Genomic DNA, 13,452 nt, shown 5'->3' with positions numbered 1-13,452 from the left:
TGGACGGAAAAAGGGGAGTCGGACGGAAAAAAAAAAAGGAAAAAGGTCGAAAGAAAAAGGCCGGACGGAAAAATAAAGAAAAAGGGTTAAACAAAAAGAAAAAAGAGTGAAAAAATACGACGGACAAAAAAATCACGGAAGCCTTACATTTTTTTTATTAGATATAGAATTACGAGCTCCAATGGTTCGGCAACGATGTTCCAGTGTGCACAAGTCTATTTTCATATCTCAATTCATTCCCTCAGCTCTTCTCTCTTAACTTTTGTTTTGGTTTGCTTTTTTACTTATATATCCATTAATTTACACTAATATCTTCTTTTTTTAAGAGTCAAGTAAGGTGATCACATGTTTTAAAGTCTCATTTCTTTCATGCAACCAATATTTGTAAAATTTAGTGTAAATTATACATGTTAAAGTGTGATTTTTTTTATGTTTAAATCTTTGAAAAAATATTGACAATCCTAGATATATATATATAAAGGATTGTTTTGCAGTAGGTAGTACGCATTCATAATGAATCAAATCTCCAAGATTTATATATGTCATGTATTTATTATTTACTAAGCTAGGACGCTCTAACATCAATAGACAAAAGCATAAACAATATGAACTGTTATATTAATTGTAACTGGTTGAGATTATGATGGTGTAGATTATAATCGACATAACTATACAAATATAAGTGGATATATATAATAAGCTGAAGCAAGAACTATGTATATAATTCAGTTATACTTTTGAATATATATCTTCACATATAATTACAAGAAAATCAGCTAGTTAGTCTAATTTCAACTTGTGGATAAATCATTGAAGACTAAAAGGATAGCAAAAACAAGTACACCTGGTATATTTGTTAGGCCTAGTTTGGTTTGTTGGCCAAACAAACCGTATCCAAATTTTGGTATGCGAAATGTTGGCCCATTTTGGCATTTCCAAGTAATTTTGGGATGTGTTTGGTTTGATGCAGTTGCTAAATTTTGGTATAGTTTTAAGAGTAAAAGATTTCAGAAGTACTAAATTTTGGCATCATATATAGCAATGGTTAATATGTGTTTTCGTTTATTGCCCTACCAAAATTTGATAGTACCAGAATTTGGTAAGGTTAATTAATGAAAACATGATCATCGGGACTAATTAACCATGTTTGCTAAGTGCGGAAGGATTTCAATGCCCGATGATTAAATGTGATATAATGATTCATCCATCAAGAAGTTATTCATCCCGGTGATTAATAAATGGGCGTCTAAGATACATACTAAAGGTAATTGTCCAGTCTTCAACAAGCAAAGTGAAGATTAAGGACTCCTATTCACTAGTTTACCACATCGAAGGAGTTGGGAGTGATGTAGTCATTGAATAGGGTTTTACTCCAAACTATAAAGAGGGGTAAAGTTAGTAGATTGTCCAGGAAGCTAGTGTTAGTAACTCATGTTACTGGACCTTGGGCTGAAGCTACTAGCCCACTGTGGCCCATCCGATTGGAAGAATGACAATACAAAAGAACAAGCATCAGTCAGGGAGAGGGGATCGATCAGAAGAAGAGCCGGACGGCGGCGGTGGTGGTGACCTGGAGGCCGGTGGGCTCCTTGTCGATTTCTTCTCCACCATTCCTCCTACCTCCACCCTCTTGGTTCTAGAACCCCTTCTAGAACTTGTATCCCTTTTCTTCTTCCCATTTTCTCCACCAAACAAAGAGTTATACTGAATATTTGTTGCAATTTCGCTTAGAGAAGTGGGTCTCTAAGGGTCTCTAACAACTAGGTGTGAAGCACACTAGCGCCGTGTTTAGTTCCAAAATAATTCTTCAAACTTCCAACTTTTCCATCACATCAAAACTTTTCTACACACATAAATTTTCAACTTTTCCGTCACATCGTTCTAATTTTAACTAAACTTTCAATTTTTGTGTGAACTAAACACAGCCTAGACCTTTTTCTAGCACAATATCTATGCTTTTTCCCTAGTGGAGTTGAGCCGGAGCAAAGTTTGGATTGCGAATCATTAATTGTCCTTGAGTCTCAGTGTACCGGACGGTCCAGTGCCACATCAAACAGTCCGTCTAACGGATCATGTGTTGATGAAAGCATATTGTGTGTACGTATCAGGTAGGCCGTTGTTGACTAGATAGTCCAGCATGTTTTCTTCCAACTGGACCATGTGTCGATCCAGGCCATACCGTGTGTACGGTCCAGAAAATCCAACTGCGTGTCAGACTGTCTGGTGGATGGATCGTTCGACCAGACCATGTGTTGGTCCTGACCGTGTTTGTGTACATGGATCGGACAGTCCGACAGATGACGGATCGTGTGGCCAAACAATGTGTTTGTCTGAGTTAAGACATTACATTTACTGGACAGTATGGTGAAAATCAGGCAATCCACTCAAATCACATGGAGGAGGCCTAAGGATTATATGGATTGGACAATCTGGTGTGCAACCGGATAGTCTGCCTTATACATGGGTCGGATATATAGTTTTGATATGAGTAAATTGTCCGGCTTTTTATGGTCTAACGGCTAGTTATATGTGATTATTGAAAAGTTTATATAAAGGGACAAACAGTCCTACAATACATCGGACTATCTAAATCTATGCTTTTTTTTTTTGCAACACACTTGCAACGACTAATTTGAGTGGTTAGGGTTATAAATACCCAATTGTTTAGACTTCCCTCTAGCTTTCTAGATATAGTGTTAATACAGTGAAGCATCATCTTGTTATTGTTGGCATCTCGATGTGCCTAGACGGTTGTGGAGGTGGTTCCTGTGATCTCTCAAGAATATTGTGGAAGACTCGGGTGACGTGTGGGGCTTGGAGCTCGCTATCCAAAGTTGAGAAGAGCTAGCTATCTCTCGATAGTGCTCGACTTCATGACCATGAGACTTTTGTGTACAGTACTCAACGAGGACTAGTAGAGATTGCCGAATTTCCGATATCTCAGGAAAAACTCGTTGTGCCTTGGTGTTTGCAATATCTCTTTTTCTGTTCTTCACTTGATATTCTTATTAGTTTCAATATTTAGCTTGTTCTAGAATTGTTAGGATTTCAACTAGGTTGTAGAACTTGGGCTAACTAGCTTTTGAACCTAGGCACACACATAAGCTAGATTTTGGAGTTGCTCATATTGATGTCATTTCAAACTATACTATTTTTTTTAAAAGTTATCAAATATGTGTATCCATTTAGTTTTTTTTACCACTCTGTTAAAAACATAAGAAATCATACCAAGGCTTAGCAATATTGACAAAATTTTGACAATGCTAAATTTGGTAAGGTTTATTTGACTATAATCTAAACAGACCCTTTATTTTCTGAATTTAAGTTTAAATTCGGCCACATCTTTGATCCACGTCTTAGAGCATATATCGTTATTCCCCCCCTGACCTACCTTTTTCTTTGTACGCGTTAAGCCCAATGTGTTGGGCTGGTCCAAAGTTATTGTAAATACTCCCTCCATTTCAAAATATTTGACACCGTTGATTTTTTAGTACATGTTTAACCGTTCATCTTATTAAAAAAATTTGTGAAATATGTAAAACTATATGTGTACATGAAAGTATATTTAACAATGAATCAAATGATATGAAAAGAATTAATAATTACTTAAATTTTTTGAATAAGACGAATGGTCAAACACGTGCTAAAAAGTCAACAGTGTCAAATATTTTGAAACGGAGGGAGTATATTTTATACACAGAAATTTTATATGTATGACAACTTTATGCATACAATGTATGTATAAACTTTGTACATATATGGAAAATTCATACATGAGTAGTATACGCATATATACGTACATTTTTTTAACGTACAAATTTAAAACATAAAGGCACTTAGGAAAAAAATTAATTACTGTAACATTATATCCGAACTTTGCACGTATAAATAAACTTTATACTTATGGATCTTAAAAAATTCAAAATTTATTTTGAAAAAAAAACGCGCAGGTGGGCTAACCTCCCTCGAATTCGGTATGATCTGTAAACACTAAAAAATGCAAAAATCCATATAGAAAATAAAAAAAAAGCTTGATCGTTAAACACGCAAAAACTAAATGTGGCCCAAATAGCGCGGGCGAAAAAAAAAGAATAAGTTCATCTGAGGTCCCTTAACTTGTCAACGAATCCGATTTTCGTCCTTCAACTGAAAAACCAGATACAACGGGTCCCTCAACTATCAAAACCAGTGCAGATGAGGTCCCTCGGCGGTTTGGATGGCGGTTTTGGCTGACGTGGCGCTTACGTAGCTAATTTGACTCGGTCTTCATCTGACGTAGGGTTGACGTGGCGCTTACGTGGCAATTCGATTTGAAAAATAATAAATCTCATGGGACCCACATGTCAGTTTCACCCAAAAAAATAAATTAAAAAATGGTGGGGCCCACATGGCCCCACATATCATTCTCACCCCTCCTCTTCTTCCTCCTCTCTCACCATCTCTCCCCTCTCCTCCCTCCAGGTGCCACGGGGCCATGGGAAGGTCCGGCGGCGGCGGCCGGCGACGCGGGAGAAGGGTAGTGGGCAAGGCGTCGGCGGCGGGAGCGCTGGGTCTTCGCTCACGGCGTCGGCGCGGACTCCGCGCGGGGGCTCGTGGAGGAGATCGGGGCCGCGGCGCCGCCCATCTCCGATGAACTAGAGCTCGTGCGAGCGCGGTGCCAGGAGCTACACGACCGCCGACGAGAAGCAGAGGAGGTTCGAGGTGTACAGGAGCAACGTTGAGCTTGTTGAGAAGTTCAACTCCATGTGCAATGGCTACAAGCTGGCTGATAACAAGTACGTTCGCTGACCTGACGAACGAGGAGTTCAGAGCCAAGATGTTGGGGTTCAGACCTCATGTCGCAATTCCTTAGAGCAATGCCTGGAGAGAGCAGTGATGATATTCTGCCGAAGAGCGTAGATTGGAGGAAGAAAGGAGCAGTGGTGGAAGTGAAGTACCAAGAAGATTGTGGTGTGTGAGCAATAGCATGGTAAAGAAAGATTCAAACCTGTAAAAATGTTGGAGATTAATCGATGGAAATCTGGGTGTTGTGTGGATGCAGGTTTTTGCTGGGCGTTCTCCGCCGTGGCGGCGATAGAGGGGATCAACAAGAACGGCGAGCTGGTGTCCCTGTCGGAGCAGGAGCTCGTGGACTGCGACGACGAGGCCGTGGGGTGCGGCGGCGGGTGCATGAGCTGTTAGAGTTCATCGTCGGCAACCACGGCCTCACCAGTCACCACAGAGGTGAGCTAGCCGTACCACGCCACGAACGGCGCGTGCCAGGCGGCGAAGCTGAACCAGAGCGCGGTCAGCATTGCGGGCTACCGGAACATGACACCCAGCAGCGAGCCCGACCTGGCGAGGGCCGTGGCGGCGCAGCCGGTGTCCGTCACCGTCGACGCCGGCAACTTCATATTCCAGCTCTACGGCAGCGGTGTCTACACAGGGCCGTGCACCGCCGTCCGCCGACGTCAACCACGGCGTCACCGTGGTGGGCTACGCCGAGTCCCCCAACACTCCCGCCACTGACACCCCGCCCTTCCCCGCGTTGTCGGCCGCCGCCGCCGGACCTCCCCGTGACCTCGTGGCGCTGGAGAGAGGAGAGGGGAGAGATGGGGAGAGAGGAGGGGTGAGAATGCTACCCACCATTTTTTAATTCATTTTTTTTAAACTGACATGTCCCATGAGATTTATTATTTTTTGGATCGAATAGCCACGTAAGCGCCACGTCAATGCTACGTCGGATGAAGACCGAGTCAAATTAGCCATGTAAGCGCCACGTCAGCCAAAACCGCCATCCAAACCACCGAGGGACCTCATCTGCACTGGTTTTGATAGTTGAGGGACCTGTTGTATCTGGTTTTTCGGTTGAAAGACGAAAATCGGATTCATTGACAAGTTAAGGGACGTCAAATGAACTTATTCCAAAAAAAAAACAAAGAATCAGAGTGATCGTGCGCGCGGGCCGGCGGCTGATCGCGAAAGCGATTTCGCTATTTAGAGGCTGCGTTGGACTCTCTTCGCTAACTTTCAGCTTAAGGAGGTAGGAAAAAGTACACCGTATGTCCCTTAACTTGTCATCGAGTTGCAAAATCGTCCCCCAAACATAAAACCGGATACAACGCATCCCCTAATTTACAAAACCAGTGCAAACTAGGTCCCTCGGCGGTTTTGACTCTAGTTTTGTCCGATGTGACAGCTGACTCAGCATGGGACCCGCGTGGGCCCACACGTCAGGGTGTCCATGTCATCATCATCTCTTTCCTCATCTTATCTCCCTTTCTCCTCTCTCTCTCTCTCTTTCCTAGTTTTCTCATACGGGCCGACCATGGGTGCGAGGTGGGAAAGGGTCGCCGACGACGAGTGGTGTGGTGGTGCGGCAACACCGGAGAAGGGGCGACGTGCCAGCGGTGAGCGAGATGTCAAGACCGCTCTTGGCGAGATGACACAAGCGACGGGAGGGGCTCTGCGAGGTTCACTGGCACGGGGGACGACGGCGGCTTGGGGGCATCGAGGCGCCACGCTCGGTCAGAGGCCACCTCAGCGTGCGCAAGCAGGAGGAGCGCTGGCACAAGGTGGCGCGCCGAGAGCGGTATTACCCATCGCCGCCACTCGCCCACCGCCGCCACACTCGCCCGCTCCTCTGCTCCACCCACGTCCGGAGCCGCTGCTTGCCCGCCGTCGCCGCTCCGTAGCCGCGCTCGCCCGCCGACGTCGCCACTTCGCCTGCTCCGGCCGTGACCTGGCGCCCGCTGCAGCTCTGCCGAGAGACACGCGGTGACAGACAGGGAGATGAGTGGAAGAGCGAGCCCATATGAGCCACAGTGGAAGAGCGACCCATGGAGAAGAGCTCACCATTGTCGTCGAAGTCGAGCCCTAATGAGCAGCCGCTCCGGCCGTCCTCCTCCGTCCTTGCGCCATCCCTCCCATCCCTCAAGCTCCCAGCGGCGGCGCTGCTTGCACGGCTCCAGTAGCGGCTGCTCCGACCACGGGCGGTCCTCGACTGGCCGCGCCGCCGCCATGTTCAAGCCCGTCCTCGGTGGGAAGCGAGCGCTGGGATTGGGGCAGCGACCGACGGGGAGAGGGCGGCACGCTTCATCTACAAGCCGGCGCCGTCTGATGCTGTCTTCCTCTCTAGTTGCGCTGCCCGACGTCGTCCTCCTCTCCCATTGCGCAGATCCTGTTCGTCGGCCGGCACCTCCAATGAGGGCCACCACCGCCGAGTTGGGAGCGGCGGAGGGCGCAGCACCCAGGGGGACACGTGGGCGAGCGCTTGAGTCGCCTCTCATCGAGTAGAGAGGAGAGCGAGGTGAGGGCGAGGCCGTCGCCGGTGGTGCCGTCGCCGCGTCCGTCTCCACCTCCGCTCCTCTCCCCGCCTGTCGTCAGCCACGCTTCTCAGTCCTCCCGTGCCACCGATTGCCAAGAAGAGAGGAAAGGAAGTAGTCATTGACATGTGGGACCTACGTAGGCCCCATGCTAACTCAGCTGCCACGTAGGACAAAACCGGGGTCAAAATCACCTAAGGACCAGAGTGACCCGATTTTGTAAGTTAAGGGATGTTATATATCTGATTTTTGGGTTGAGGGATGATTTTTCGGTGTACTTTTTCCTAAGGAGGTATAAATGGGAGCGTATCCTATGCACACAGGCCCTCACATGTACACACCGTGTACACCAACTAAAAATTATCACAAAAAATTCTAGGAAAATTCATACATATACTTTCAATAGTATTACATCTACGTGCAAAGTCGCATCTTCAAATTCATTCTACATAGAGAATAACAAAAAAGATAAAATTCTGACAAAATTGCAACCTTAAAACTGTCAGATTTTTTGTTTTTTTGTTACGGCTAAAATATAATGAATTTGATGTTAAGATTTTAACCCTAGGTGTAATACAATTGAAAGTATGTGTATGATTTTTTCTAGATTTTTTGGTGACATTTTTTAGTTGGTGTGCACGTGTGTACACGTGAGGGCATGTGTGCATAGGATATGTTGCCGGTATAAATAGGCAGCCCATTAGAGTTCGCTCTTACTTCTTCTGCTAAGAACTGGGCCATTAGGTAGATGGGCCCATTTCCTGTTTGGGCAAGCTGGGCCAGACACAGTCCACCTCTGGGCCTATTGGGCCTTCTCGGGGCCTTACTAAGCCTGGGCCTCGTCTACCCTAACCCACCACGGGCCCGCCTCCATTGCCTCCTCGCTCGCCGCCGCCGCCGGCGACCACCACCGCCACCACCACCACCACCCGCAACCGCAGCAGCCGCCGTCTCTTCACCCGCCGGTGCCGACCCATCCAGCAACCCTCACGGCCAGCCACGCGCCGCAAGAGAGTCCAGATCTCCGCCTCGATCCGCGCGCTGCCGACGCCGACGCCGACGCCCACCCGGACCCGGATCTGCGCGCCGCCGGCACCTCCCCACGCGACGGTGCGCTCCCGATCCAATTCCATCTCCATACCCTCCTCACTCTGGTGCGACCCTCTGCCCTGATGGTGTGTCCACGCCGCCACCGACGTCTCCCGCTATGTGAATGGGAGAAAGAAAACGGGAGTTTTCTTGGTCTATTATTAGTTGCAGCAATCAGATGACAGCGACCTGAAACTCCGGGAATTCACACGTTTTTCTGCAGAATTTTCTTCAGAGTTATTCTTTTCTTTTCTTTTCTTTTTTGCTACCATGGATGCTGGAGTTTTTTTTCGCTATGGAAGATTCAGTCTCTGCATCTTAACCAGTTATCATACCAGTGCAAAAAATTTATGATACACTTGCTTTGGTTTGGTTGGAGAAGGCATCAGCCTCAAGCCATCAACTTGCTGAATTTGACGGTGTCCAAGCTCTGAAGCATTCTATTGCTTCCACTGGATGGATTGATGGATGGATACAGCTTTACCATTTCTTACATCCCAATCTAACGCGGTAACTTTTTCCAGCCTGGGTTTTTGCATCATGTGTTGTTCTGACCGACCCCAATAATTAGTTGGCTGCTGCTGTAGTTGACTTATGGAATATTAAAATGCTGTTAATTTACTTATCCCAAGCTGTACATGATGCTGTTACATGTAGCTTCATGGGTTGCATGTAGACAGCCATTTCGGTTCCCCATGTCTGACCTTTAGTTAGTTGTGTACACCGAATGGCAGTAGAGATAGATGCGTAAGATGGCGGCAAATCTGATCACATGCTGTTCAATTATACCATAATGACATAGCAACCATTTTTTAATTAGCTGTTCTTTTTTCTTAATTGGTTAGCTTAAAGAGGTTTGGTGGTGTGTCATGGACTCATGGGAACCTTTTTTGATTAGTGGAGGTTTGGTGGCCTCTTGGCAAAGCATAAGACCAACTCACACCTGCTCATTTATTCCAGATTTCTGACCAGCCTTGACACGGTAAATTTTTCGGAGGGGGGGTAGATCTGATCTGCTGGGTTTGTGGGAAGGGGCATATAAGGAGCTGAGGCCTCCCTCTGAGTGCATATCGTAGGCAGCTTCCCTCTGCATACAAGAGGCTGCCTCCCATTTCTCTTCTCTGTCGGTGTTCTCCTCAAGATCTGTCTTAAGTTCTTGAGATCTGGTAAGATTCTTCATGATCTCGTGCATACTTCTGGGGTTGATCTGTAGTTCGAGTATGGACCATGCAAGCTGTGTGGTTTCCTGTTTTAGTTGTTCATCTCAAGATACTTAATGCTGGGAATCTCTGAATTTGCTTGAGATTCATGCCTTGCACATATATGATCCCTTGCTAGATTCAGTAACTTGATTTACTCTGTGTTTGTGCCATTAAATTTGTTTCCTTTCACCCCTGTTTGGAACTATTTCCTTTTATTTTACTGCTTGCTACAGTGTTGTCGTCGTTGATGAATTAGAGGCATTATTATTCTGCTCGTAACTTGAATTCGTTAGCTAAACTTTTTGTTAGTGTTGTTGTGGTGACGGATCTCCATCTGTCATTCTCCTGATGCAGTTTGACACCAATAGGCACATATTATTATCATGAACTGCTCATTGGTTTATCAGTTTAATTGTGTTCCTCAGAACCTGACTAAATGTATTTCACAGCCTAGCAGTCTTTGCATGTTTCTTTTGACATATTGGTCATTGTGCTTGTAAACTGTGTATCTAGATAGCTTCTATTAACTCAAAAATGCTGCTTACAAGTTCTGATCTATATAATTACTTTTAGTGCTTATTCTTCAATCTCCTGAAAATCAGTTTTCATTATCACAGTTTCAGAACTAAGCTGAGAAGATGGTGAAGATCTGCTGCATTGGAGCTGGCTATGTCGGCGGCCCAACCATGGCCGTCATTGCCCTCAAATGCCCAGCAATCGAGGTGGTGGTTGTTGACATTTCCAAGCCTCGCATTGATGCCTGGAACAGCGAACAGCTCCCGATCTACGAGCCTGGCCTCGATGAGGTCGTGAAGGAGTGCAGAGGCAGGAACCTCTTCTTCAGCACTGATGTGGAGAAGCATGTCGCCGAGGCGAACATCATCTTTGTATCTGTCAACACCCCCACCAAGACCCGTGGTCTTGGAGCTGGCAAGGCTGCTGACCTCACCTACTGGGAAAGTGCTGCTCGGATGATTGCTGATGTCTCCAAGTCTGACAAGATCGTTGTTGAGAAGTCCACTGTCCCTGTCAAGACTGCAGAGGCCATTGAGAAGATCTTGACCCACAACAGCAAGGGCATCAACTACCAGATCCTCTCAAACCCGGAGTTCCTTGCGGAGGGCACTGCGATCGAAGATCTGTTCAAGCCTGACAGAGTGCTCATTGGTGGCCGGGAGACCCCTGAGGGCAAGAAGGCTGTTCAGGCTCTCAAGGAGGTGTACGCCCACTGGGTTCCTGAGGACAGGATTATCACCACCAACCTGTGGTCCGCTGAGCTCTCCAAGCTCGCAGCCAACGCGTTCTTGGCACAGAGGATCTCCTCTGTGAATGCCATCTCCGCCCTATGCGAGGCGACTGGTGCCAATGTGGCCGAGGTTGCTTACTCTGTGGGAAAGGACTCCAGGATTGGCCCCAAGTTCCTGAATGCCAGTGTTGGCTTTGGTGGATCCTGTTTCCAGAAGGACATCCTGAACCTTGTGTACATCTGCGAGTGCAATGGCCTTCCCGAGGTGGCCAACTACTGGAAGCAGGTCATCAAGATCAACGACTACCAGAAGAGCCGGTTTGTCAACCGCGTTGTGTCCTCCATGTTCAACACAGTCTCCGGCAAGAAGATCGCCGTCCTTGGCTTTGCGTTCAAGAAGGACACCGGTGACACCAGGGAGACACCAGCCATTGATGTGTGCCACGGTCTGTTGGGTGACAAGGCACAGATCAGCATCTACGACCCACAGGTCACCGAGGACCAGATCCAGCGGGACCTCGCCATGAGCAAGTTCGACTGGGACCACCCGATGCACCTGCAGCCGACCAGCCCCACCGCATTCAAGCAGGTGAGCGTGGTGTGGGATGCATATGAGGCCACCAAGGGGGCCCATGGTGTCTGCATCCTCACCGAATGGGACGAGTTCAAGACCTTGGACTACCAGAAGATCTTTGACAACATGCAGAAGCCTGCATTCGTCTTTGATGGGCGCAATGTGGTCGATGCCGAGAAGCTCAGGGAGATTGGGTTCATCGTCTACTCCATCGGCAAGCCGCTTGATGCCTGGCTCAAGGACATGCCCGCGGTTGCATAATAATTTTCCATATTCCACACCTGAACCTCATAGCTCTCTACACTCTGCTGGTGCTGAAGAGAGTCTGCGTCGAAGAGAATTTGGTTGACCATCATTTTTTATAGCTCGTTGTTCGTCTTTACATACAGGAGAGGCTACCATTTTGTCAAACAGAAAGTTGATTTCTGTTAGTATCTTTGTTCAAGTTTTTCTTGTGTTGCACCATTGTAGATCTGAAATCTTCAGGCCTCTACCGTTTGAGTGCCACCCTCAATCTTGTATGATGACATGAATTCTTATAGCCGATTTATTCTTCAAATGTATTCTTGTGTCGCTAAAGATTAATGATGCAATTTTTTCTTGGCCAAACTGCAGCAGTCTTGTTTGCTCTGGTTTCATTGTTTTTGGCTCGGCAATAAATGTGTAATATGCTGTAACTGAATGAAAAGATTGGTCCAATTTTTTTGGTGCTGCCTCTCCTCTGACCAACCACTGGAGAAGAGAGCCGGAGATGATCCGGTGACCGGAGCTAGACAGCGACAAGGATCACAACTTGCCTCCCAATTCTTGACCAGGAGGGGCAGCTCTGGTACTTAACACAAATGTTTTCACAAATAAGAAAAGAAAACCCGGAACAAATAACGGAGTTGGACGGTAGTGATAGAAAAGGGAACACGGCAAATTCGAGTGGTATTTAAGTGTACCATGGAATTTCATGAAATTTTAGTTCCAGGTATATAAGGACCTATAAATATAGAAATATGTTAGGAGAAAAAAAACATTAACGGCAATTAGGCGTGAGCAGGGGCAGTAGGCTAACATATAACCACTGTTTTTTTTTTAACCGAACTAACTGTTAGAATAAATGGGCTAGGCCCGATTTTTCTATTAAAATCTCAAGGGCCCATAATAAATGTTAAAGATAATAATATCACCCTGAGAATTAAAAGTGGAGTATCTCAACTTAAATAGAGAGTTATTGGAGGCTACCTGTTAAGAGGTGGGGATCGGAAAGCCACACGCGCGCGCGCGCCGAGCCGAGCCGAGCCGGCCGTGGGCGAGGCGAGGCGTGTGTCGCGTCCTCAACGGGTGCGGATTCCTCTCCGACGCTATTAGGAAACAGAGACCCCCGGTTAGATCTCTACGCTTTCTCCCATCACTGGTTCTTCCTCCGATTAGATCTCTACGCTTTCTCCCATCGTTGGTTCTTCCTCCACGCTTGCGCCTGTGCTGCTTCTGCTTCCCCGGTTCTGATCGCTTGCGCGCATGAGTGATCGGAACGAGCAGGGTCTCCGAAACCACACCTTCGCCTGAGATCTGCACCGGGTAGGCGGGTGATCAGGTTTTTGAGGAGTGCTTCCGCACAACTGCTCTCTCTTCATCATCGTCGGTGGTTCTGTTCGGTATGCGTCGCGGCGATGTCTACTGGTGGCGGCGTCAACGGAGGTGCGCTAGGAACTGGAGACGCACTGATCGACAACAAAAACGGAGGCAGTTCTGTCTCACAATCCAGCGGAGGGACCTTTACAGGGTATACCATCCTACTGCTATCTCTGTTTTTGTTACATCTGTTAGTCGCAATGTTATTGCGTTCTCTAAATGATGTTGATGCTTATTTTATCTTAAGCATGCTCCTGGTTATGTTTAATTTTATCACTAGATCACCTCACATTGTTCATGTCATGTTTATTGTCTTAATATTTTGGATTAAAATATGCCGATATATGACCATATTTCCAACACTAACACACAACCATCCGAAAATTTTCAATCCAAATTGTCTCAGTTAGGTCAGAA

At 46.6% G+C, this 13,452-nt stretch overlaps 1 protein-coding gene and 1 pseudogene across 1 annotated transcript; both read left to right on the top strand.

Annotated features, from left to right (window-relative positions):
• The first annotated feature begins 4,474 nt into the window (after window positions 1-4,474).
• On the top strand, window positions 4,475-9,686 carry LOC127756291 (ervatamin-B-like; annotated as a pseudogene).
• LOC127757417 (UDP-glucose 6-dehydrogenase 4) lies at window positions 9,369-11,976 on the top strand. The gene is made up of 2 exons (XM_052282917.1): window positions 9,369-9,559; window positions 10,213-11,976. Exon 2 carries the CDS (start codon window positions 10,234-10,236, stop codon window positions 11,674-11,676), a length of 1,443 nt encoding a protein of 480 aa, XP_052138877.1. The 5' UTR covers window positions 9,369-9,559; window positions 10,213-10,233; the 3' UTR covers window positions 11,677-11,976.
• The last annotated feature ends 1,476 nt before the right edge of the window (window positions 11,977-13,452 follow it).

The sequence above is a fragment of the Oryza glaberrima genome, chromosome 12 (assembly GCF_000147395.1).
Source record: "Oryza glaberrima chromosome 12, OglaRS2, whole genome shotgun sequence".
NCBI classification, from domain to species: Eukaryota; Viridiplantae; Streptophyta; class Magnoliopsida; order Poales; family Poaceae; genus Oryza; species Oryza glaberrima.
This window is presented reverse-complemented; position numbering and strand designations above follow the sequence as displayed.